This window comes from Procambarus clarkii, chromosome 37 (genome assembly GCF_040958095.1).
Source record: "Procambarus clarkii isolate CNS0578487 chromosome 37, FALCON_Pclarkii_2.0, whole genome shotgun sequence".
In the NCBI taxonomy this organism is placed as follows: Eukaryota; Metazoa; Arthropoda; class Malacostraca; order Decapoda; family Cambaridae; genus Procambarus; species Procambarus clarkii.
This window is the reverse complement of record NC_091186.1, coordinates 42,017,843-42,042,033: the sequence shown is the minus strand read 5'-3', so window position 1 is coordinate 42,042,033 and position 24,191 is coordinate 42,017,843. Positions and strand designations below refer to the sequence as shown.

Here is a 24,191-nt window from a genome sequence, read left to right as displayed (position 1 = left end):
TCACTAATACCTGTAAATGAATAATTGACCACAAGTTTATTTTGAAAAGGAACCTAAAAAGTAGTTTGAAGGTTCCTACATGGACGAAATAATGCTGTGGTGCTGTGGCTAGTGCTGTGAACATCGTGAACAGCATTGAATCACTGATAATTGAACACTGTACCCAGTTATTATCACACTCGGGCTCTTCTATAATACTATCATGGCTAAATAAAACAGATTATATATAGATTTTGACAATATTAGGCGATGCTGTGGTCACACGCTGAACAGCAGTGCTGTGCGCTCATGCTGCGAGCGCCAGCCTTGGTTGCTCACTCACTACTGAGGCTCTGGCACCCGGCAATGTGGACCATGATTTTTTTTAAAGATGGCATCTGTTTACAAGAGCCCTGAGGAAGCTGATGTGAACCCCATGTAGCTGCGGGAGTTTTGAATGGAACATGAAAAATAAAAACACCCGAAGCCTGGGCTTGCAGGTGCGTTGCGCAGTTAAAGGGTTAATGGTAATTACTGTACTGTAGTGTATAGGCCGCTCCACATCTCCCTTACCCCCCTAGGTGGTCCCCTCCCAACGCTCCTCTCTCTCCTAACACAACCTACCCACCCCACCCCTGCCTACACCATGCGCCTCAAGCCACAGCCATACGGGATTAATACGGTACGGCCCACGGCCTGGCTTTCCTATCCGAACAATTCACTCGTTGTCCGGCTGACTGTCCGGATATTGCAACATAGGCAGCAAGTTATTAACTGGCCCAGATTTTCCGGCTCCTAAGGACATTTTGGCTGGATATTGAGAACTTTATCCGGTCACAATTTTGGCCGTACTCTATAAGGGGGTTTTCCGGATATTCGAATCCCGGATAATCGAGTGTCTACAGTAATTATTTTGTGTGACATGGAGTTGGAATTGAGCTGTGTTTTTATCATAACATAAATTTTGTGAGTACTGTATAGAATTTTTTTCATTTTTTTCATTTTTTTTAACTGTTTTTCTTATATTTCAGTGATGGGAACATCAGATCATTTGATGTTCCCAATTTTCTAATGGAACATCAGATCATTTGGGAATGTATCGGATGAGGGAGTAGGGAATGGTGGAGGGGACGGAGGTGGGGAATGGTGGGGAGGACGAGGGGACGGGAGTGGGGGGATGGTGAGGGAGACAGAGGAGGAGGGGGGGTAATGGTGGGAAGGACGAGGAGATGGGGGTTACCTTGAGGTGCTTCCGGGGCTTAGCGTCCCCCCGCCCCGGTCATAGACCAGGCCTCCTGGTTGCCGGACTGATCAACCAGGCTGTTGGACGCGGCTGCTCGCAGTCTGACGTATGAGTCACAGCCTGGTTGATCAGGTATCCTTTGGAGGTGCTTATCCAGTTCTCTCTTGAACACTGTGAGGGGTCGGCCAGTTATGCCCCTTATGTGTAGTGGAAGCGTGTTGAACAGTCTCGGGCCTCTGATGTTGATAGAGTTCTCTCTCAGAGTACCTGTTGCACCTCTGCTTTTCAACAGGGGTATTTTGCACATCCTGCCATGTCTTCTGGTCTCATGTGATGTTATTTCTGTGTGCAGGTTTGGGACCAGCCCCTCTAATATTTTCCACGTGTAAATTATTATGTACCTCTCCCGCCTGCGCTCAAGGGAATACAGTTTTAGGCTCTTTAGTCTGGGGAGTTGGGGATGGTGGGGCCGAAGGGACTGGGGAATGGAGAATGGTGGGGAGGACAAGGGTACAGGGGAGTTGGTGATGGTGAAGAGGATGAGGGGACTGTGGAGGGGGGGAATGGTAGGGAGGATGAGTTGACGGGGGAGTGAGAGATGGTTTGGAGGACGAGGGGATGATGGAGTGGGGAATGGTTAGGAGGACGAGGGTAAGGGGGAGTGAGGAATGGTTGGGAGGATGAGGGGACCGCGGAATGGTGGGGAGGACTGGGATACAAGGAAAAGTTGCTGTGGCTCAAGATCGCACATGCGTTGCTGAGCCACAGCAACGTGTGGCCAAGTACAGCTAGTAAGGAATAATGTATATTGGATTAATCAGTTCCAAACCACAAAAATAAATACTGTATAGTTATACAGTAATTAAATGGAATAAATGCTAACACACTACACTTTACCTGTACTTCAGAGAGTTGATGGCATATATGGAAACTAGTGAGGCAGAGGAAGAGAGATGTTCTTTGGCAGGGGAGTTCCCTAACATTAAAACTTCTGGAAGTTGTGCTTCTGATGTTCTTTCTCTTTTCTGTCTTTTTCTGTTTCCCTCATTACACTCACTGAATGTTTTCCTTACAAGAAACTTGTCCAAGGATGATTGTTTTTGCCTGTGCATTAAAATGTTTTTAAAGTAAGTCATAGCACTGTCATTCAACAGATTTGTAACAGTTTTTCAAGGTGATAATTTCAAGAAAAGGTTTACACTTTCCCTCATTTTGCACACATTTCTTTTAATAGAGAACTAGAGTTAGGCATAACAAACTCTGTAACAAGAGCTGACACTCAGGTACCACTCTCATATTTAGCTGTGAGTTCTTTCTTCATCTGTATCATGATTCTAACCATTTTTCTTTTTGCTAGGCTCATATTACAAACTTTCATAGGTGACATGGTGACTTATTTACAATAAGAATATAAAAAATATCCAAGAAAAAAGTGTAGTAGGTTGTGCACTGAACAACAGCTATGGTGAAACTGATGCATCAGGGACGCGTGTTTACATGTGAATGCCGAGCAAACAGACGAATACCGAACATGAACACAGCGTCTGAATACCGAAAAGTGCGAATTCTTAGCAGTGCAAATACCGAGGCTCCTCTGTACAAAGAAATTATATAAATATTATGTAATTTGTATTGGTAAATACAGTACAATACTGTAATATTGCTTTTTGTTGTAAATTCTTCTAGCTTAACCAAATATTTTTTTCCACAGGATAACAACCCAGAGGAATGTTCAGTGTGTTTTAACAATTATGATGACAATCAGCTACGGCCTCGCACACTGCCGTGCGGCCACACATTCTGCTCCCAGTGTATTGACAATGCTAACAAGAATGGGCAGCTGACCTGCCCCAGCTGCCGTGCCGAGCATGCTGCCACAGCTGCTACTCGGTTCCCAATTAATTATGGTATGGAAGCCCTTATCAGAAAACTAAAAGGTATCAAGGTTGTACCAGAGAAAACGTTACCAGCAAAACCCATTAAAGCTCCTGCAAGAGGAATCAGCAAGAAGTTACATTCCATGGTGGAGGAGCAGAAGAGCAGCATCAGCAGCCTCATTACTAGCTGTGAAGAGGTACTGTCCCAGCTGAGGGAGTACCGGGGGCAGCTGGGGGACTGGAAGACTTGCCACCTCCAGCTCCAGGACAGACTTTATGCTCTGGTAGAGCAGAACGAGTCAGCAATGAAACTCTTGGAACTGGAGGATACCAGTGTGGTGGATATGACAACACAAGGAGAGGAAGGGAAGACTCAGCTGCAGGCCATGTTGGGGAGTCTCGACACAGGCAACACAGCACAGGAAGTATTCATGACCATCAATGAAGTTGACCAATGCAACATGGAGGTAGAAAATTGGCTCCAGAAGTGCCAGGAACTCTTCCCAGATGTCAAGACTGTCCACACCTCAGTGAAGGTACGTTGCTGAAGGTCACATTGTTCTCACCCAACTGAGTGTCGTATTGCCTCTATATAAACACTTTTGACATGGACACACATCAAGATGAGAGTAGGCTTTATATATAGGAAACTTTTTGCTCAAACACCTGAAACATTGTTATTAATAAAGTCAACTGTCATCTTGGTGTTTCTCTACACTGTGGTCAGTGTAGAGAAACATTACTTACATTGTCAAATTACTTTACTCAGTCTGATGCTTCATTATCTTGAGATGATTTCATTATAGTCCAGTTACTTTATTCAGTGCCTGATACTTCATTATAGTCAAGTTACTTTACTCAGAGCCTGATGCTTCATTATAGTCCAGTTACTTTACTCAGTGCCTGATGCTTCATTATAGTCCAGTTACTTTACTCAGAGCCTGATGCTTCATTATAATCCAGTTACTTTACTCAGAGCCTGATGCTTCATTATAGTCCAGGTTCCACATTAATGTTTGTGTTGGTAATGACAGGTGCAGGAGACCATCAGGGAGGCCCTGGAGATGATGACCACAGAGACAGGTGCCACAGCTGACCCCGTACACCTGGGAGACTCAGTCTCCACCATTAATGTTTGTGTTGGTAATGACAGGTGCAGAAGACCATCAGGGAGGCCCTGGAGATGATGACCACAGAGACAGGTGCCACAGCTGACCCCGTACACCTGGGAGACTCAGCCTCCACCATTAATGTTTGTGTTGGTAATGACAGGTGCAGGAGACCATCAGGGAGGCCCTGGAGATGATGACCACAGAGACAGGTGCCACAGCTGACCCCGTACACCTGGGAAACTCAGCCTCCAGCATCATGAATAAAGTTCAGGAAATCACTGGAGAGATCCCCCAGAAGCAATTAACAGTAAGTTTTTTATTTTCTCTCATAGGTCATATCACAAGATACTGAGGTGCGTTTTGAGAGGAAGCCTGTTCCTAAGTTTATCGAGGTTCCCCAAGGTCAACTACTGACTTTCCTTAACATAAAATTTACAATAGTTTCCTACCTCTGGGATAAATATTTACTGGTAGGTGAACAGGTGGAACCGGTGAAAGGAAACATGTGAACCACTTCTGTCCTGCATGGTGATTGAACCCGTGATCCACTATTGAACCCGGGATCCTGGCCCCCTCACAGAGGCACAGAGAGCGGGTGACACTCCACCAACCTACCGGGAAAGCATCCAGGAAGACAGTGAACCAAAACAGACCACTGATGTGTTCGAAGAGACTGAAGCCTTGAAACTGCCATCAAACTCCCAAACAATGGCAGCACCAACCCCCCTGCCAGTAGAGGGTTGCTGGAGCTACAGGTCCAGCACCAACCCCCTGCCAGTAGAGGGGGGCTGGAGCTACAGATCCAGCCCCAATCCCCTGCCAGTAGAGGGGGCTGGAGCTACAGGTCCAGCACCAACCCCTCTGCCAGTAGAAGGGGGCTGGAGCTACAGGTCTAGCACTAACCCCCTGCCAGTAGAGGGTTGCTGGAGCTACAGGTCCAGCATCAACCCCCTGCCAGTAGAGGGGGGGGCTGGAGCTACAGGTCCAGCACCAACCCCCTGCCAGTAGAGGGGGGCTTGAGCTACAGATCCAGCCCCAATCCCCTGCCAGTAGAGGGGGCTGGAGCTACAGGTCCAGCACCAACCCCCCTGCCAGTAGAAGGGGGCTGGAGCTACAGGTCCAGCACCAACCCCTTGCCAGTAGAAGGGGAGCTGGAGCTACAGGTCCAGCACCAACCCCTTGCCAGTAGAGGGGGGCTGGAGCTACAGGCCCAGCACCAACCCCCTGCCAGTAGAGGGGCTGGAGCTACAGGTCCAGCACCAACCACCCTGCCAGTAGAAGGGGGCTGGAGCTACAGGTCCAGCACCAACCCCCTGCCAGTAGACTGGGGGGGGGGGGCTGGAGCTACAGGTCCAGCACCAACCCCCTGCCAGTAGAGGGGGGGCTGGATCTACAGGTCCAGCACCAACCCCCTGCCAGTAGAGGGGGCTGGAGCTACAGGTCCAGCACCAACCACCCTGCCAGTAGAAGGGGGCTGGAGCTACAAGTCCAGCACCAACCCCCTGCCAGTAGACGTGGGCTGGAGCTACAGGTCCAGCACCAACCCCCCTGCCAGTAGAAGGGGGGCTGGAGCTACAGGTCCAGCACCAACCCCTTGCTAGTAGAAGGGGGGCTGGAGCTACAGGTCCAGCACCAACCCCCTGCCAGTAGAGGGGGGGAGGCTGGAGCTACAGGTCCAGCACCAACCCCCTGCCAGTAGAGGGGGGGGGGGCTGGAGCTACAGGTCCAGCACCAACCCCCTGCCAGTAGAGGGGGGGGGCTGGAGCTACAGGTCCAGCACCAACCCCCTGCCAGTAGAGGGGGGGGGGGCGGCTGGAGCTACAGGTCCAGCACCAACCCCCTGCCAGTAGAGGGGGGCTGGAGCTACAGGTCCAGCACCAACCCCCTGCCAGTAGAGGGGGCTGGAGCTACAGGTCCAGCACCAACCACCCTGCCAGTAGAAGGGGGCTGGAGCTACAGGTCCAGCACCAACCCCCTGCCAGTAGAGGGGGGCTGGAGCTACAGGTTCAGCACCAACCCCCTGCCAGTAGAGGGGCTGGAGCTACAGGTCCGGCACCAACCCCTTGCCAGTAGAGGGGGGGCTGGAGCTACAGGTCCAGCACCAACCCCCCTGCCTGTAGAGGGGGGGGGGCTGGAGCTACAGGTCCAGCACCAACCCCCTGCCAGTAGAGGGGCTGGATCTACAGGTCCAGCACCAGCCACCCTTCCAGTAGAAGGGGACTGGAGCTACAGGTCCAGCACTATCCCCCTGCCAGTAGAAGTGGGCTGGAGCTACAGGTCCAGCACCAACCACCCTGCCAGTAGAAGGGGGTTGGAGCTACAGGTCCAGCACCAACCCCTTGCCAATAGAAGGGGGCTGGAGCTACAGGTGCAGCACCAACCACCCTGCCAGTAGAAGGGGCTGGAGCTACAGGTCCAGAACCAACCCCTTGCCAGTAGAGAGGGGCTAGAGCTACAGGTCCAGCACCAACTCCTTGCCAGTAGAGGGGAGCTGGAGCTACAGCACGAACCCCCTGCCAGTAGAGAGGGGGCTCGAGCTACAGGTCCAGCACCAACCCTCTGCCAGAAGAGGTGGGCTAGAGCTACAGGACCAGCACCAACCCCCTGCCATTAGAGAAGGGCTGCAGCTACAGGTCCAGCACCAACTCCTTGCCAGTAGAGGGGGCTGCAGCTACAAGTCCAGCACCAAACCTCTGCCAGTAGAAGAAGGCTGGAACTACAGGTCCAGCACCAACCCCCTGCCAGTAGAGGGGAGGGGGGCTGGAGCTACAGCGCGAAACCCCCTGCCAGTAGAGAGGGGGCTGGAGCTACAGGTCCAGCACCAACACCCTGCCAGTAGAGGTGGGCTGGAGCTACAGGACCAGCACCAACCCCCTGCCAGAAGAAGGGGGCTGGAGCTAAAGGTCCAGCACCAACCCCCTGCTAGTAGAAAGGAGCTGGAGCTACAGGTCCAACACCAAACCCCTGCCAGTAGGGGGAGGGGGCTGGAGCTACAGGTCCAGCACTAACCCCCCTGCCAGTAGAGAGGGGGCTGGAGCTACAGGTCCAGCACCAAACCCCTGCCAGTACAGGGGGGCTGCAGTAACAGGTCCAGCACCAACCCCCCTGCCAATAGAGGGGGTGAGAGCTACAGGTCCAGGACCAACCCCTCCCCCCCTGCCAGTAAAGGGGAGCTGGAGCTACAGGTCTAGCACGAACCCACTGCCACTAGATGGGGGCTGGAGCTACAGGTCCAGCATCAACCCCCTGCCAGTAAAGGGGGGCTGGAACTACAGGTCCAGCACCAACCCCCTGCCATTAAAGGGGGGCTGGAGCTCCAGGTCCAGCACCAACCCCCCTGCCAGTAGAGGGGGGCTGGAGCTACAGGTCCAGTACCAACCCCCTGCCAGAAGAGGGGCTGGAGCTACAGGTCCAGCACCAACCACCCTGCCAGTACAAGGGGGCTGTAGCTGCAGGTCCAGCACCAACCACCCTGCCAGTACAAGGGGGCTGAAGCTACAGGTCCAGCACCAACCCCCCTGCCAGTAGAGGTGGGCTGGAGCTACAGGTCCAGCACCAACCCCCCTACCAGTAGAAGGGGGCTGGAGCTACAGGTCCAGCACCAACCACCCTGCCAGTAGAAGGGGGACTTGAGCTACAGGTCCAGCACCAACCCCTTGCCAGTAGAGGGGGGGGGGGCTGGAGCTACAGGCCCAGCACCAACCCCCTGCCAGTAGAGGGGCTGGAGCTACAGGTCCAGCACCAACCCCTTGCCTGTAGAGGGGCGGGGGCTGGAGCTACAGGCCCAGCACCAACCCTCTGCCAGTAGAGGGGCTAGAGCTACAGGTCCAGCACCAACCCCCCTGCCAGTAGAAGGGGGCTGAAGCTACAGGTCCAGCACCAACACCCTGCCAGTAGAGGTGGGCTGGAGCTACAGGACCAGCACCAACCCCCTGCCAGAAGAGGGGGGCTGGAGCTACATGTCCAGCACCAACCCCCTGCCAGTAGAAAGGGGCTGGAGCTACAGGTCCAGCACCAACCCCCCTGCCAGTAGAGGGAGCTGGAGCTACAGGTCCAGCACTAACCACCCTGCCAGTAGAAGGTGGCTGGAGCTACAGGTCCAGCTCCAACCCCCTGCCAGTAGAGGGGGCTGGAGCTACAGGTCCAGCACGATCCCCTTGCCAGTAGAGGGGGGGCTGGAGCTACAGTTCTAGCACCAACTCCTTGCCAGTAGAGGGGCTGGAGCTACAGGTACAGCACTAACCACCCTGCCAGTAGAAGGGGGCTGGAGCTACAGGTCCAGCACCAACCCCCTGCCAGTAGAGGTGGGCTGGAGCTACAGGTCCAGCACCAACCACCCTGCCAGCAGAAGGGGGCTGGAGCTACAGGTCCAGCACGATCCCCTTGCCAGTAGAGGGGGGGCTGGAGCTACAGTTCTAGCACCAACTCCTTGCCAGTAGAGGGGCTGGAGCTACAGGTACAGCACTAACCACCCTGCCAGTAGAAGGGGGCTAGAGCTACAGGTCCAGCACCAACCCCCTGCCAGTAGAGGTGGGCTGGAGCTACAGGTCCAGCACCAACCACCCTGCCAGCAGAAGGGGGCTGGAGCTACAGGTCCAGCACCAACCCCTTGCCAGTAGAAGGGAGCTGGAGCTATAGGTCCAGCACCAACCCCCTGCCAGTAGAGGGGGGCTGGAGCTATAGGTCCAGCACCAACCCCTTGCCAGTAGAGGGGGGCTGGAGCTATAGGTCCAGCACCAACCACCCTGCCAGCAGAAGGGGGCTGGAGCTACAGGTCCAGCACCAACCCCCTGCCAGTAGAAGGGGGCTGGAGCTATAGGTCCAGCACCAACCCCCTGCCAGTAGAGAGGGGCTGGAGCTACAGCACGAACCCCCTTCCAGTAGATAAGGGCTGGAGCTACAGGTCCAGCACCAACCCCTTGCCAGTAGAAGGGAGCTGGAGCTATAGGTCCAGCACCAACCCCCTGCCAGTAGAGGGGGGCTGGAGCTATAGGTCCAGCACCAACCACCCTGCCAGCAGAAGGGGGCTGAAGCTACAGGTCCAGCACCAACCCCCCTGCCAGTAGAGGGGGGGCTGGAGCTACAGGTCCAGCACCAACCACCCTGCCAGTACAAGGGGGCTGTAGCTGCAGGTCCAGCACCAACCACCCTGCCAGTACAAGGGGGCTGAAGCTACAGGTCCAGCACCAACCCCCCTGCCAGTAGAAGGGGGCAGGAGCTACAGGTCCAGCACCAACCACCCTGCCAGTAGAAGGGGGACTTGAGCTACAGGTCCAGCACCAACCCCTTGCCAGTAGAGGGGGGGGGGGCTGGAGCTACAGGCCCAGCACCAACCCCCTGCCAGTAGAGGGGCTGGAGCTACAGGTCCAGCACCAACCCCTTGCCTGTAGAGGGGCGGGGGCTGGAGCTACAGGCCCAGCACCAACCCTCTGCCAGTAGAGGGGCTGGAGCTACAGGTCCAGCACCAACCCCCCTGCCAGTAGAAGGGGGCTGAAGCTACAGGTCCAGCACCAACACCCTGCCAGTAGAGGTGGGCTGGAGCTACAGGACCAGCACCAACCCCCTGCCAGAAGAGGGGGGCTGGAGCTACATGTCCAGCACCAACCCCCTGCCAGTAGAAAGGGGCTGGAGCTACAGGTCCAGCACCAACCCCCCTGCCAATAGAGGGAGCTGCAGCTACAGGTCCAGCACTAACCACCCTGCCAGTAGAAGGTGGCTGGAGCTACAGGTCCAGCTCCAACCCCCTGCCAGTAGAGGGGGCTGGAGCTACAGGTCCAGCACGATCCCCTTGCCAGTAGAGGGGGGGCTGGAGCTACAGTTCTAGCACCAACTCCTTGCCAGTAGAGGGGCTGGAGCTACAGGTACAGCACTAACCACCCTGCCAGTAGAAGGGGGCTGGAGCTACAGGTCCAGCACCAACCCCCTGCCAGTAGAGGTGGGCTGGAGCTACAGGTCCAGCACCAACCACCCTGCCAGCAGAAGGGGGCTGGAGCTACAGGTCCAGCACGATCCCCTTGCCAGTAGAGGGGGGGCTGGAGCTACAGTTCTAGCACCAACTCCTTGCCAGTAGAGGGGCTGGAGCTACAGGTACAGCACTAACCAACCTGCCAGTAGAAGGGGGCTAGAGCTACAGGTCCAGCACCAACCCCCTGCCAGTAGAGGTGGGCTGGAGCTACAGGTCCAGCACCAACCACCCTGCCAGCAGAAGGGGGCTGGAGCTACAGGTCCAGCACCAACCCCTTGCCAGTAGAAGGGAGCTGGAGCTATAGGTCCAGCACCAACCCCCTGCCAGTAGAGGGGGGCTGGAGCTATAGGTCCAGCACCAACCCCTTGCCAGTAGAGGGGGGCTGGAGCTATAGGTCCAGCACCAACCACCCTGCCAGCAGAAGGGGGCTGGAGCTACAGGTCCAGCACCAACCCCCTGCCAGTAGAAGGGGGCTGGAGCTATAGGTCCAGCACCAACCCCCTGCCAGTAGAGAGGGGCTGAAGCTACAGCACGAACCCCCTTCCAGTAGATAAGGGCTGGAGCTACAGGTCCAGCACCAACCCCTTGCCAGTAGAAGGGAGCTGGAGCTATAGGTCCAGCACCAACCCCCTGCCAGTAGAGGGGGGCTGGAGCTATAGGTCCAGCACCAACCACCCTGCCAGCAGAAGGGGGCTGAAGCTACAGGTCCAGCACCAACCCCCCTGCCAGTAGAGGGGGGGCTGGAGCTACAGGTCCAGCACCAACTCCTTGCCAGTAGAGGGGGGGCTGGAGCTACAGGTCCAGCACCAACTCCTTGCCAGTAGAGGGGGCTGGAGCTATAGGTCCAGCACCAACCACCCTGACAGTAGAAGGGGCTGGAGTTACAGGTCCAGAACCAACCCTTGCCAGTTGAAGGGGGCTGGAGCTACAGGTCCAGCACGAACCCCTTGCTAGTAAAAGGGGGCTGGAGCTACAGGTCCAGCACGAACCCCTTGCCAGTAGAAGGGGGCTGGAGCTACAGGTCCAGCACCAACCACCCTGCCAGTAGAAGGGGGCTGGAGCTACAGGTCCAGCACCAACCCCTTGCCAGTAGAAGGGGGTTTGAGCTATAGGTCCAGCACCAACCACCCTGACAGTAGAAGGGGCTGGAGTTACAGGTCCAGAACCAACCCCCTGCCAGTTGAGGGGGGCTGGAGCTACAGGTCCAGCACGAACCCCCTGCTAGTAGAGGGGGGCTGGAGCTACAGGTCCAGCACCAAACCCCTGCCAGTAGAGGGGCGCTGGAGCTACAGGTCCAGCACCAAACCCCTGCCACTAGAGGTGGGCTGGAGCTACAGGTCCAGCACCAACCCCCTGCCAGTAGAGGTGGGCTGGAGCTACAGGTCCAGCACCAAACCCCTGCCACTAGAGGTGTGCTGGAGCTACAGGTCCAGCACCAACCCCCTGCCAGTAGAGGGGCGCTGGAGCTACAGGTCCAGCACCAACCACCCTGCCAGCAGAAGGGGGCTGGAGCTACAGGTCCAGCACGATCCCCTTGCCAGTAGAGGGGGGGCTGGAGCTACAGTTCTAGCACCAACTCCTTGCCAGTAGAGGGGCTGGAGCTACAGGTACAGCACTAACCACCCTGCCAGTAGAAGGGGGCTGGAGCTACAGGTCCAGCACCAACCCCCTGCCAGTAGAGGTGGGCTGGAGCTACAGGTCCAGCACCAACCACCCTGCCAGCAGAAGGGGGCTGGAGCTACAGGTCCAGCACCAACCCCTTGCCAGTAGAAGGGAGCTGGAGCTATAGGTCCAGCACCAACCCCCTGCCAGTAGAGGGGGGCTGGAGCTATAGGTCCAGCACCAACCCCTTGCCAGTAGAGGGGGGCTGGAGGTATAGGTCCAGCACCAACCCCTTGCCAGTAGAGGGGGGCTGGAGCTATAGGTCCAGCACCAACCACCCTGCCAGCAGAAGGGGGCTGGTGCTACAGGTCCAGCACCAACCCCCTGCCAGTAGAAGGGGGCTGGAGCTATAGGTCCAGCACCAACCCCCTGCCAGTAGAGAGGGGCTGGAGCTACAGCACGAACCCCCTTCCAGTAGATAAGGGCTGGAGCTACAGGTCCAGCACCAACCCCTTGCCAGTAGAAGGGAGCTGGAGCTATAGGTCCAGCACCAACCCACTGCCAGTAGAGGGGGGCTGGAGCTATAGGTCCAGCACCAACCCCTTGCCAGTAGAGGGGGGCTGGAGCTATAGGTCCAGCACCAACCACCCTGCCAGCAGAAGGGGCTGGAGTTACAGGTCCAGAACCAACCTCCCTGCCAGTAGAGGGGGGGCTGGAGCTACAGGTCCAGCACCAACTCCTTGCCAGTAGAGGGGGCTGGAGCTATAGGTCCAGCACCAACCACCCTGACAGTAGAAGGGGCTGGAGTTACAGGTCCAGAACCAACCCCTTGCCAGTAGAAGGGGGCTGGAGCTACAGGTCCAGCACGAACCCCTTGCCAGTAGAAGGGGGCTGGAGCTACAGGTCCAGCACCAACCACCCTGCCAGTAGAAGGGGGCTGGAGCTACAGGTCCAGCACCAACCCCTTGCCAGTAGAAGGGGGTTTGAGCTATAGGTCCAGCACCAACCACCCTGACAGTAGAAGGGGCTGGAGTTACAGGTCCAGAACCAACCCCTTGCCAGTAGAAGGGGGCTGGAGCTACAGGTCCAGCACGAACCCCTTGCTAGTAAAAGGGGGCTGGAGCTACAGGTCCAGCACGAACCCCTTGCCAGTAGAAGGGGGCTGGAGCTACAGGTCCAGCACCAACCCCCTGCCAGTTGAGGGGGGCTGGAGCTACAGGTCCAGCACGAACCCCCTGCTAGTAGAGGGGGGCTGGAGCTACAGGTCCAGCACCAAACCCCTGCCAGTAGAGGGGCGCTGGAGCTACAGGTCCAGCACCAAACCCCTGCCACTAGAGGTGGGCTGGAGCTACAGGTCCAGCACCAACCTCCTGCCAGTAGAGGTGGGCTGGAGCTACAGGTCCAGCACCAAACCCCTGCCACTAGAGGTGTGCTGGAGCTACAGGTCCAGCACCAACCCCCTGCCAGTAGAGGGGCGCTGGAGCTACAGGTCCAGCACCAAACCCCTGCCAGTAGAGGTGGGCTGGAGCTACAGGTCCAGCACCAACCCCCTGCCAGTAGAGGTGGGCTGGAGCTACAGGTCCAGCACCAACCACCCTGCCAGCAGAAGGGGGCTGGAGCTACAGGTCCAGCACCAACCCCTTGCCAGTAAAAAGGGGCTGGAGCTATAGGTCCAGCACCAACCCCCTGCCAGTAGAGGGGGGCTGGAGCTATAGGTCCAGCACCAACCCCTTGCCAGTAGAGGGGGCTGGAGCTATAGGTGCAGCACCAACCACCCTGCCAGCAGAAGGGGGCTGGAGCTACAGGTCCAGCACCAACCCCCTGCCAGTAAAAGGGGGCTGGAGCTATAGGTCCAGCACCAACCCCCTGCCAGTAGAGAGGGGCTGGAGCTACAGCACGATCCCCCTTCCAGTAGATAAGGGCTGGAGCTACAGGTCCAGCACGAACCCCCCTGCCAGTAGAGGGGGGCTGGAGCTATAGGTCCAGCACGAACCCCCTGCTAGTAGAGGGGGGCTGGAGCTACAGGCCCAGCACCAACCCCCTGCCAGTAAAGGGGCGCTGGAGCTACAGGTCCAGCACCAAACCCCTGCCAGTAAAGGGGGGCTGGAGCTACAGGTCCAGCACCATCCCCCCTGCCGGTAGAGGGGAGGGGGCTGGAGCAACAGGTCCAGCACAAAACCCCCTGCCACTAGAGGTGGGCTGGAGCTACAGGTCCAGCACCAACCCCTTGCCAGTAGAGGGGGGCTGGAGCTACAGGTCCAGCACCATCCCCCCTGCCGGTAGAGGGGAGGGGGCTGGAGCAACAGGTCCAGCACAAAACCCCCTGCCACTAGAGGTGGGCTGGAGCTACAGGTCCAGCACCAACCCCTTGCCAGAAGAGAGGGGCTGGAGCTACAAGTCCAGCACGAACCCCCTGCCAGTAGAGGGGGTGCTGGAGCTACAGCACGAACCCGCTGCCAGTAGAGAGGGGGCTGGAGCTACAGGTCCAGCACGAACCCCCTGCCAGTAGAGGGGGGATGGAGCTACAGGTCCAGCACCAACCCCCTGCAAGTAGAAGGGGGGCCTGGACCTACGGGTCCAGCACCAACCCCCTTGACAGTAGAGGGGGCTGGAGCTACAGGTCCAGCACCAAACCCCTGCCAGTAGAAGGGGGGCTTGGACCTACGGGTCCAGCACCAACCCCCTTGACAGTAGAGGGGGCTAGAGCTACAGGTCCAGCACCAAACCCCTGCTAGTAGAGGGGGGAGGCTGGAGCTACAGGTCCAGCGCCAACCACCCTGCCAGCAGAAGGGGGCTGGAGCTACAGGTCCAGCACCAACCCCCTGCCAGTAGAGGTGGGCTGGAGCTACAGGTCCAGCACCAAACCCCTGCCACTAGAGGTGTGCTGGAGCTACAGGTCCAGCACCAACCCCCTGCCAGTAGAGGGGCGCTGGAGCTACAGGTCCAGCACCAAACCCCTGCCAGTAGAGGTGGGCTGGAGCTACAGGTCCAGCACCAACCCCCTGCCAGTAGAGGTGGGCCGGAGCTACAGGTCCAGCACCAACCACCCTGCCAGCAGAAGGGGGCTGGAGCTACAGGTCCAGCACCAACCCCTTGCCAGTAGAAGGGGGCTGGAGCTATAGGTCCAGCACCAACCCCCTGCCTGTAGAGGGGGGCTGGAGCTATAGGTCCAGCACCAACACCTTGCCAGTAGAGGGGGGCTGGAGCTATAGGTCCAGCACCAACCACCCTGCCAGCAGAAGGGGGCTGGAGCTATAGGTCCAGCACCAACCCCCTGCCAGTAGAGGGGGGCTGGAGCTACAGGTCCAGCACGAACCCCCCTGCCAGTAGAGGGGGGCTGGAGCTATAGGTCCAGCACAAACCCCCTGCTAGTAGAGGGTGGCTGGAGCTACAGGCCCAGCACCAACCCCCTGCCAGTAAAGGGGCGCTGGAGCTACAGGTCCAGCACCAAACCAATGCCAGTAAAGGGGGGCTGGAGCTACAGGTCCAGCACCATCCCCCCTGCCGGTAGAGGGGAGGGGGCTGGAGCAACAGGTCCAGCACAAAACCCCCTGCCACTAGAGGTGGGCTGGAGCTACAGGTCCAGCACCAACCCCTTGCCAGAAGAGAGGGGCTGGAGCTACAAGTCCAGCACGCACCCTCCTGCCAGTAGAGGGGGTGCTGGAGCTACAGCACGAACCCCCTGCCAGTAGAGAGGGGGCTGGAGCTACAGGTCCAGCACGAACCCCCTGCCAGTAGAGGGGGGCTGGAGCTACAGGTCCAGCACCAACCCCCTGCCAGTAGAAGGGGGGCCTGGACCTACGGGTCTAGCACCAACCCCCTTGACAGTAGAGGGGGCTGGAGCTACAGGTCCAGCACCAAACCCCTGCCAGTAGAGGGGGGAGGCTGGAGCTACAGGTCCAGCACCAACCCCCTGCCAGTAGAGGGGGGCTGGAGCTACAGGTCCAGCACCAAACCCCTGCCAGTAGAGGGGGGGCTGCATTAACAGGTCCAGCACCAACCCCCTGCCAATAGAGGGGGTGAGAGCTACAGGTCCAGCACCAACCCTCCTGCAAGTAAAGGGGGGCTGGAGCTATAGGTCCAGCACCAACCCCCTGCCAGTAGAGGGGGGCTGGAGCTACAGGTCCAGCATCAACCCCCTGCCAGTAAAGGGGGGCAGGAGCTACAGGTCCAGCACCAACCCCCTGCCCGTAAAGGGGGGCTGGAGCTACAAATCTAACACCAACCCCTGCCAGTAAAGGGGGGGCTGGAGCTACAGGTCCAGCACTATCCCCCCCTGCCAGTAGAAGGGGGCTGGAGCTACATGTTAACCACCAACCCCTTGCTATTAGAGTGGGGGGTGGAGCTACAGGTTCAGCACCAACCCCCTGGCAGTAGAGGGAGGCTGGAGCTACAGGTCCAGCACCAACCCCCTGCCAGGAGAAACGGGCTGGAGCTACAAGTCCAGCACCAACCACCTGCCAGTAGAGAGGGGCTGGAGCTACAGGTTCAGCACCAACCCCTTGCCAGTAGAGGGGGCTGGAGCTACAGGTCCAGCACCAACCCCCTGCCAGTAGAGGGGGACTGGAGCTACAGGTCCAGCACCAACTCCCTGACAGTAGAGGGGGCTGGAGCTACAGGTCCAGCACCAAACCCCCCCTGCCAGTAGAGGGGGGCTGGAGCTACAGGTCCAGCATCAAACCCCTGCCAGTAGAGGTGGGCTTGAGCTACAGGTCCAGCACCAACGCCCTGCCAGTAGATGTGGGGCTGGAGCTACAGGTCCCGCACCAACCCCCTGCCAGTAAAGGGGGGCTGGAGCTACAGGTCCAGCACCAACCCCCTGGAAGGAAAAGGGGGCTGGAGCTACAGGTCCAGCACCAACCCCCGCTGCCAGGAGAGGGGGGGCTGGAGCTACAGGTCCAACACCAAACCCCTGCCAGTAGAGGTGGGCTGGAGCTACAGGTCCAGAACCAACCCCCTGCAAGGAAAAGGGGGCTGGAGCTACAGGTCCAGCACCAACCCCCTGCCAGGAGAAAGGAGCTGGAGCTACAGGTCCAGCACCAACCCCCTGCCAGTAGAGGGGGGCTGGAGCTACAGGTAGAGCACCAACCCCCTGCCAGTAGAGGGAGCTGGAGCTACAGGTCCAGCACTAACCACCCTACCAGTAGAAGGTGGCTGGAGCTACAGGTCCAGCACCAACCCCCTGCCAGTTGAGGGGGGTTGGATTTACAGGTCCAGCACCAACCCCCTGCCAGTAGAGGGCCTGGAGCTACAGGTCCAGCACGAACCCCCCTGCCAGTAGAGGGGGGGCTGGAGCTTGCCAGTAGAGTGGGGGCTAGAGCTACAGGTCCAGCATCAACCCCCCTGCCAGTAGAGGGGGGGCTGGAGCTATAGGTCCAGCACCAACCACCCTGACAGTAGAAGGGGCTGGAGTTACAGGTCCAGAACCAACCCCTTGCCAGTAGAAGGGGGCTGGAGCTACAGGTCCAGCACGAACCCCTTGCTAGTAGATGGGGGCTGGAGCTACAGGTCCAGCACGAACCCCTTGCCAGTAGAAGGGGGCTGGAGCTACAGGTCCAGCACCAACCACCCTGCCAGTAGAAGGGGGCTGGAGCTACAGGTCCAGCACCAACCCCCTGCCAGTTGAGGGGGGCTGGAGCTACAGGTCCAGCACGAACCCCCTGCTAGTAGAGGGGGGCTGGAGCTACAGGTCCAGCACCAAACCCCCTCCCAGTAGAGAGGGTGGGGCTGGAGCTACAGGCCCAGCACCAACCCCCTGCCAGTAGAGGGGCGCTGGAGCTACAGGTCCAGCACCAAACCCCTGCCACTAGAGGTGGGCTGGAGCTACAGGTCCAGCACCAACCCCCTGCCAGTAGAAGGGGGGCCTGGACCTACGGGTCCAGCACCAACCCCCTTGACAGTAGAGGGGGCTGGAGCTACAGGTCCAGCACCAACCCCCTGCCAGGAGAAGGGGGCTGGAGCTACAAGTCCAGCACCAACCACCTGCCAGTAGAGAGGGGCTAGAGCTACAGGTTCAGCACCAACCCCTTGCCAGTAGAGGGGGCTGGAGCTACAGGTCCAGTACCAACCCCCTGCCAGTAGAGGGGGACTGGAGCTACAGGTCCAGCACCAACTCCCTGACAGTAGAGGGGGCTGGAGCTACAGGTCCAGCACCAAACCCCCCCTGCCAGTAGAGGGGGGCTGGAGCTACAGGTCCAGCACCAAACCCCTGCCAGTAGAGGTGGGCTGGAGCTACAGGTCCAGCACCAACGCCCTGCCAGTAGATGTGGGGCTGGAGCTACAGGTCCAGCACCAACCCCCTGCCAGTAAAGGGGGGCTGGAGCTACAGGTCCAGCACCAACCCCCTGCAAGGAAAAGGGGGCTGGAGCTACAGGTCCAGCACCAACCCCCGCTGCCAGGAGAGGGGGGGCTGGAGCTACAGGTCCAACACCAAACCCCTGCCAGTAGAGGTGGGCTGGAGCTACAGGTCCAGCACCAACGCCCTGCCAGTAGAGGGGGGCTGGAGCTACAGGTCCAGCACCAACCCCCTGCAAGGAAAAGGGGGCTGGAGCTACAGGTCCAGCACAAACCCCCCAGCAAGTAGAGGGGGGTGAGACCTACAGGTCCAGCACCAACCTCCTCCCCCATGCCAGTAAAGGGGGGCTGGAGCTATAGGTCTAGCACCAACCCCCTGCCAGTAAAGGGGGGCTGGAGCTACAGGTTCAGCACCAACCCCCATGCCAGTAAAGGGGGGCTGGAGCTACAGGTCCAGCACCAACCCCCTGACAGTAGAGGGGGGCTGGAGCTACAGGTCCAGCACCAACCCCCTGCTAGTAGAGGGGTGCTGGAGCTACAGGTCCAGCACCAACCCCCTGCCAGTAGAGGTGGGGCTGGGGCTACAAGTCCAGCACCAACCCCCTGCAAGGAAAAGGGGGCTGGAGCTACAGGTCTATCACAAACCCCTTGTCAGTAGAGAGGTGTTGAGCTATAGGTTCAGCACAAACCTCTCTGCCATTAGAGGAGGGCTGGAGCTACAGGTCCCGGACCAGTCCCCCCTGCCAGTAGAGGTGGGCTGGAGCTACAGGTCCAGCACCAACCCCCTGACAGTAGAGGCGGCTGGAGCTACAGGTTCAGCACCAAACCCCTGCCACTAGAGGTGTGCTGGAGCTACAGGTCCAGCACCAACCCCCTGCCAGTAGAGGGGCGCTGGAGCTACAGGTCCAGCACCAAACCCCTGCCAGTAGAGGTGGGCTGGAGCTACAGGTCCAGCACCAACCCCCTGCCAGTAGAGGTGGGCCGGAGCTACAGGTCCAGCACCAACCACCCTGCCAGCAGAAGGGGGCTGGTGCTACAGGTCCAGCACCAACCCCTTGCCAGTAGAAGGGGGCTGGAGCTATAGGTCCAGCACCAACCCCCTGCCTGTAGAGGGGGGCTGGAGCTATAGGTCCAGCACCAACACCTTGCCAGTAGAGGGGGGCTGGAGCTATAGGTCCAGCACCAACCACCCTGCCAGCAGAAGGGGGCTGGAGCTATAGGTCCAGCACCAACCCCCTGCCAGTAGAGGGGGGCTGGAGCTACAGGTCCAGCACGAACCCCCCTGCCAGTAGAGGGGGGCTGGAGCTATAGGTCCAGCACAAACCCCCTGCTAGTAGAGGGTGGCTGGAGCTACAGGCCCAGCACCAACCCCCTGCCAGTAAAGGGGCGCTGGAGCTACAGGTCCAGCACCAAACCAATGCCAGTAAAGGGGGGCTGGAGCTACAGGTCCAGCACCATCCCCCCTGCCGGTAGAGGGGAGGGGGCTGGAGCAACAGGTCCAGCACAAAACCCCCTGCCACTAGAGGTGGGCTGGAGCTACAGGTCCAGCACCAACCCCTTGCCAGAAGAGAGGGGCTGGAGCTACAAGTCCAGCACGCACCCTCCTGCCAGTAGAGGGGGTGCTGGAGCTACAGCACGAACCCCCTGCCAGTAGAGAGGGGGCTGGAGCTACAGGTCCAGCACGAACCCCCTGCCAGTAGAGGGGGGCTGGAGCTACAGGTCCAGCACCAACCCCCTGCCAGTAGAAGGGGGGCCTGGACCTACGGGTCTAGCACCAACCCCCTTGACAGTAGAGGGGGCTGGAGCTACAGGTCCAGCACCAAACCCCTGCCAGTAGAGGGGGGAGGCTGGAGCTACAGGTCCAGCACCAACCCCCTGCCAGTAGAGGGGGGCTGGAGCTACAGGTCCAGCACCAAACCCCTGCCAGTAGAGGGGGGGCTGCATTAACAGGTCCAGCACCAACCCCCCTGCCAATAGAGGGGGTGAGAGCTACAGGTCCAGCACCAACCCTCCTGCAAGTAAAGGGGGGCTGGAGCTATAGGTCCAGCACCAACCCCCTGCCAGTAGAGGGGGGCTGGAGCTACAGGTCCAGCATCAACCCCCTGCCAGTAAAGGGGGGCAGGAGCTACAGGTCCAGCACCAACCCCCTGCCAGTAAAGGGGGGCTGGAGCTACAGGTTCAGCACCAACCCCCTGCCCGTAAAGGGGGGCTGGAGCTACAAATCTAACACCAACCCCTGCCAGTAAAGGGGGGGCTGGAGCTACAGGTCCAGCACTATCCCCCCCTGCCAGTAGAAGGGGGCTGGAGCTACATGTTAACCACCAACCCCTTGCTATTAGAGTGGGGGGTGGAGCTACAGGTTCAGCACCAACCCCCTGGCAGTAGAGGGAGGCTGGAGCTACAGGTCCAGCACCAACCCCCTGCCAGGAGAAACGGGCTGGAGCTACAAGTCCAGCACCAACCACCTGCCAGTAGAGAGGGGCTGGAGCTACAGGTTCAGCACCAACCCCTTGCCAGTAGAGGGGGCTGGAGCTACAGGTCCAGCACCAACCCCCTGCCAGTAGAGGGGGACTGGAGCTACAGGTCCAGCACCAACTCCCTGACAGTAGAGGGGGCTGGAGCTACAGGTCCAGCACCAAACCCCCCCTGCCAGTAGAGGGGGGCTGGAGCTACAGGTCCAGCATCAAACCCCTGCCAGTAGAGGTGGGCTTGAGCTACAGGTCCAGCACCAACGCCCTGCCAGTAGATGTGGGGCTGGAGCTACAGGTCCAGCACCAACCCCCTGCCAGTAAAGGGGGGCTGGAGCTACAGGTCCAGCACCAACCCCCTGCAAGGAAAAGGGGGCTGGAGCTACAGGTCCAGCACCAACCCCCGCTGCCAGGAGAGGGGGGCTGGAGCTACAGGTCCAACATCAAACCCCTGCCAGTAGAGGTGGGCTGGAGCTACAGGTCCAGCACCAACCCCCTGCAAGGAAAAGGGGGCTGGAGCTACAGGTCCAGCACCAACCCCCTGCCAGGAGAAAGGAGCTGGAGCTACAGGTCCAGCACCAACCCCCTGCCAGTAGAGGGGGGCTGGAGCTACAGGTAGAGCACCAACCCCCTGCCAGTAGAGGGAGCTGGAGCTACAGGTCCAGCACTAACCACCCTACCAGTAGAAGGTGGCTGGAGCTACAGGTCCAGCACCAACCCCCTGCCAGTTGAGGGGGGTTGGATTTACAGGTCCAGCACCAACCCCCTGCCAGTAGAGGGCCTGGAGCTACAGGTCCAGCACGAACCCCCCTGCCAGTAGAGGGGGGGCTGGAGCTTGCCAGTAGAGGGGGGGCTAGAGCTACAGGTCCAGCATCAACCCCCCTGCCAGTAGAGGGGGGGCTGGAGCTATAGGTCCAGCACCAACCACCCTGACAATAGAAGGGGCTGGAGTTACAGGTCCAGAACCAACCCCTTGCCAGTAGAAGGGGGCTGGAGCTACAGGTCCAGCACGAACCCCTTGCTAGTAGATGGGGGCTGGAGCTACAGGTCCAGCACGAACCCCTTGCCAGTAGAAGGGGGCTGGAGCTACAGGTCCAGCACCAACCACCCTGCCAGTAGAAGGGGGCTGGAGCTACAGGTCCAGCACCAACCCCCTGCCAGTTGAGGGGGGCTGGAGCTACAGGTCCAGCACGAACCCCCTGCTAGTAGAGGGGGGCTGGAGCTACAGGTCCAGCACCAAACCCCCTCCCAGTAGAGAGGGTGGGGCTGGAGCTACAGGCCCAGCACCAACCCCCTGCCAGTAGAGGGGCGCTGGAGCTACAGGTCCAGCACCAAACCCCTGCCACTAGAGGTGGGCTGGAGCTACAGGTCCAGCACCAACCCCCTGCCAGTAGAAGGGGGGCCTGGACCTACGGGTCCAGCACCAACCCCCTTGACAGTAGAGGGGGCTGGAGCTACAGGTCCAGCACCAACCCCCTGCCAGGAGAAGGGGGCTGGAGCTACAAGTCCAGCACCAACCACCTGCCAGTAGAGAGGGGCTAGAGCTACAGGTTCAGCACCAACCCCTTGCCAGTAGAGGGGGCTGGAGCTACAGGTCCAGTACCAACCCCCTGCCAGTAGAGGGGGACTGGAGCTACAGGTCCAGCACCAACTCCCTGACAGTAGAGGGGGCTGGAGCTACAGGTCCAGCACCAAACCCCCCCTGCCAGTAGAGGGGGGCTGGAGCTACAGGTCCAGCACCAAACCCCTGCCAGTAGAGGTGGGCTGGAGCTACAGGTCCAGCACCAACGCCCTGCCAGTAGATGTGGGGCTGGAGCTACAGGTCCAGCACCAACCCCCTGCCAGTAAAGGGGGGCTGGAGCTACAGGTCCAGCACCAACCCCCTGCAAGGAAAAGGGGGCTGGAGCTACAGGTCCAGCACCAACCCCCGCTGCCAGGAGAGGGGGGGCTGGAGCTACAGGTCCAACACCAAACCCCTGCCAGTAGAGGTGGGCTGGAGCTACAGGTCCAGCACCAACGCCCTGCCAGTAGAGGGGGGCTGGAGCTACAGGTCCAGCACCAACCCCCTGCAAGGAAAAGGGGGCTGGAGCTACAGGTCCAGCACAAACCCCCCAGCAAGTAGAGGGGGGTGAGACCTACAGGTCCAGCACCAACCTCCCCCCCCATGCCAGTAAAGGGGGGCTGGAGCTATAGGTCTAGCACCAACCCCCTGCCAGTAAAGGGGGGCTGGAGCTACAGGTTCAGCACCAACCCCCATGCCAGTAAAGGGGGGCTGGAGCTACAGGTCCAGCACCAACCCCCTGACAGTAGAGGGGGGCTGGAGCTACAGGTCCAGCACCAACCCCCTGCTAGTAGAGGGGTGCTGGAGCTACAGGTCCAGCACCAACCCCCTGCCAGTAGAGGTGGGGCTGGGGCTACAAGTCCAGCACCAACCCCCTGCAAGGAAAAGGGGGCTGGAGCTACAGGTCTATCACAAACCCCTTGTCAGTAGAGAGGTGTTGAGCTATAGGTTCAGCACAAACCTCTCTGCCATTAGAGGAGGGCTGGAGCTACAGGTCCCGGACCAGTCCCCCCTGCCAGTAGAGGTGGGCTGGAGCTACAGGTCCAGCACCAACCCCCTGACAGTAGAGGCGGCTGGAGCTACAGGTTCAGCACCATCCCCATGCCAGTAGAGGGGTGGGGGCTGGAGCTACAGGTTCAGCACCAACCCCATGCCAGTAGAGGGGTGGGGGCTGAAGCAACAGATCCAGCACCAACCCCTTGCCAGTAGAGAGATGCTGGAGCTACAGGTCCAGCACCAACCCCCTGCCAGGAGAAAGGAGCTGGAGCTACAGGTCCAGCACCAACCCCCTGCCAGTAGAGGGGGGCTGGAGCTACAGGTCCAGCACCAACCCCCTGCCAGTAGAGGGAGCTGGAGCTACAGGTCCAGCACTAACCACCCTGCCAGTAGAAGGTGGCTGGAGCTACAGGTCCAGCACCAACCCCCTGCCAGTTGAGGGGGGTTGGATTTACAGGTCCAGCACCAACCCCCTGCCAGTAGAAGGCCTGGAGCTACAGGTCTAGCACGAACCCCTTGCCAGTAGAGGGGGGCTGGAGCTACAGGTCCAGCACCATCCCCCCTGCCAGTAGAGGGGGGGCTGGAGCTACAGGTCCAGCACCAACTCCTTGCCAGTAGAGGGGGGGGGCTGGAGCTACAGGTCCAGCACCAACCCCCCTGCCAGTAGAGGGGGGGCTGGAGCTATAGGTCCAGCACCAACCACCCTGACAGTAGAAGGGGCTGGAGTTACAGGTCCAGAACCAACCCCTTGCTAGTAGAAGGGGGCTGGAGCTACAGGTCCAGCACGAACCCCTTGCTAGTAGAAGGGGGCTGGAGCTACAGGTCCAGCACGAACCCCTTGCCAGTAGAAGGGGGCTGGAGCTACAGGTCCAGCACCAACCACCCTGCCAGTAGAAGGGGGCTGGAGCTACAGGTCCAGCACCAACCCCTTGCCAGTAGAAGGGGGTTTCAGCTATAGGTCCAGCATCAACCACCCTGACAGTAGAAGGGGCTGGAGTTACAGGTCCAGAACCAACCCCCTGCCAGTTCAGGGGGGCTGGAGCTACAGGTCCAGCACCAAACCCCCTCCCAGTAGAGAGGGTGGGGCTGGAGCT

General features: G+C 59.2%; 1 protein-coding gene across 1 annotated transcript in view; it reads left to right on the top strand.

The window, feature by feature from the left end:
• Positions 1 to 24,191, top strand: part of LOC123765933 (uncharacterized) — a 270,914-nt gene that overhangs the window by 211,892 nt on the left and 34,831 nt on the right. Inside the window, exons 3-4 of the mRNA XM_069337425.1 lie at positions 2,934 to 3,635; positions 4,372 to 4,518. Coding sequence (XP_069193526.1) covers positions 2,934 to 3,635; positions 4,372 to 4,518 — 849 coding nt within the window. The remainder of the gene's footprint in view (positions 1 to 2,933; positions 3,636 to 4,371; positions 4,519 to 24,191) is intronic.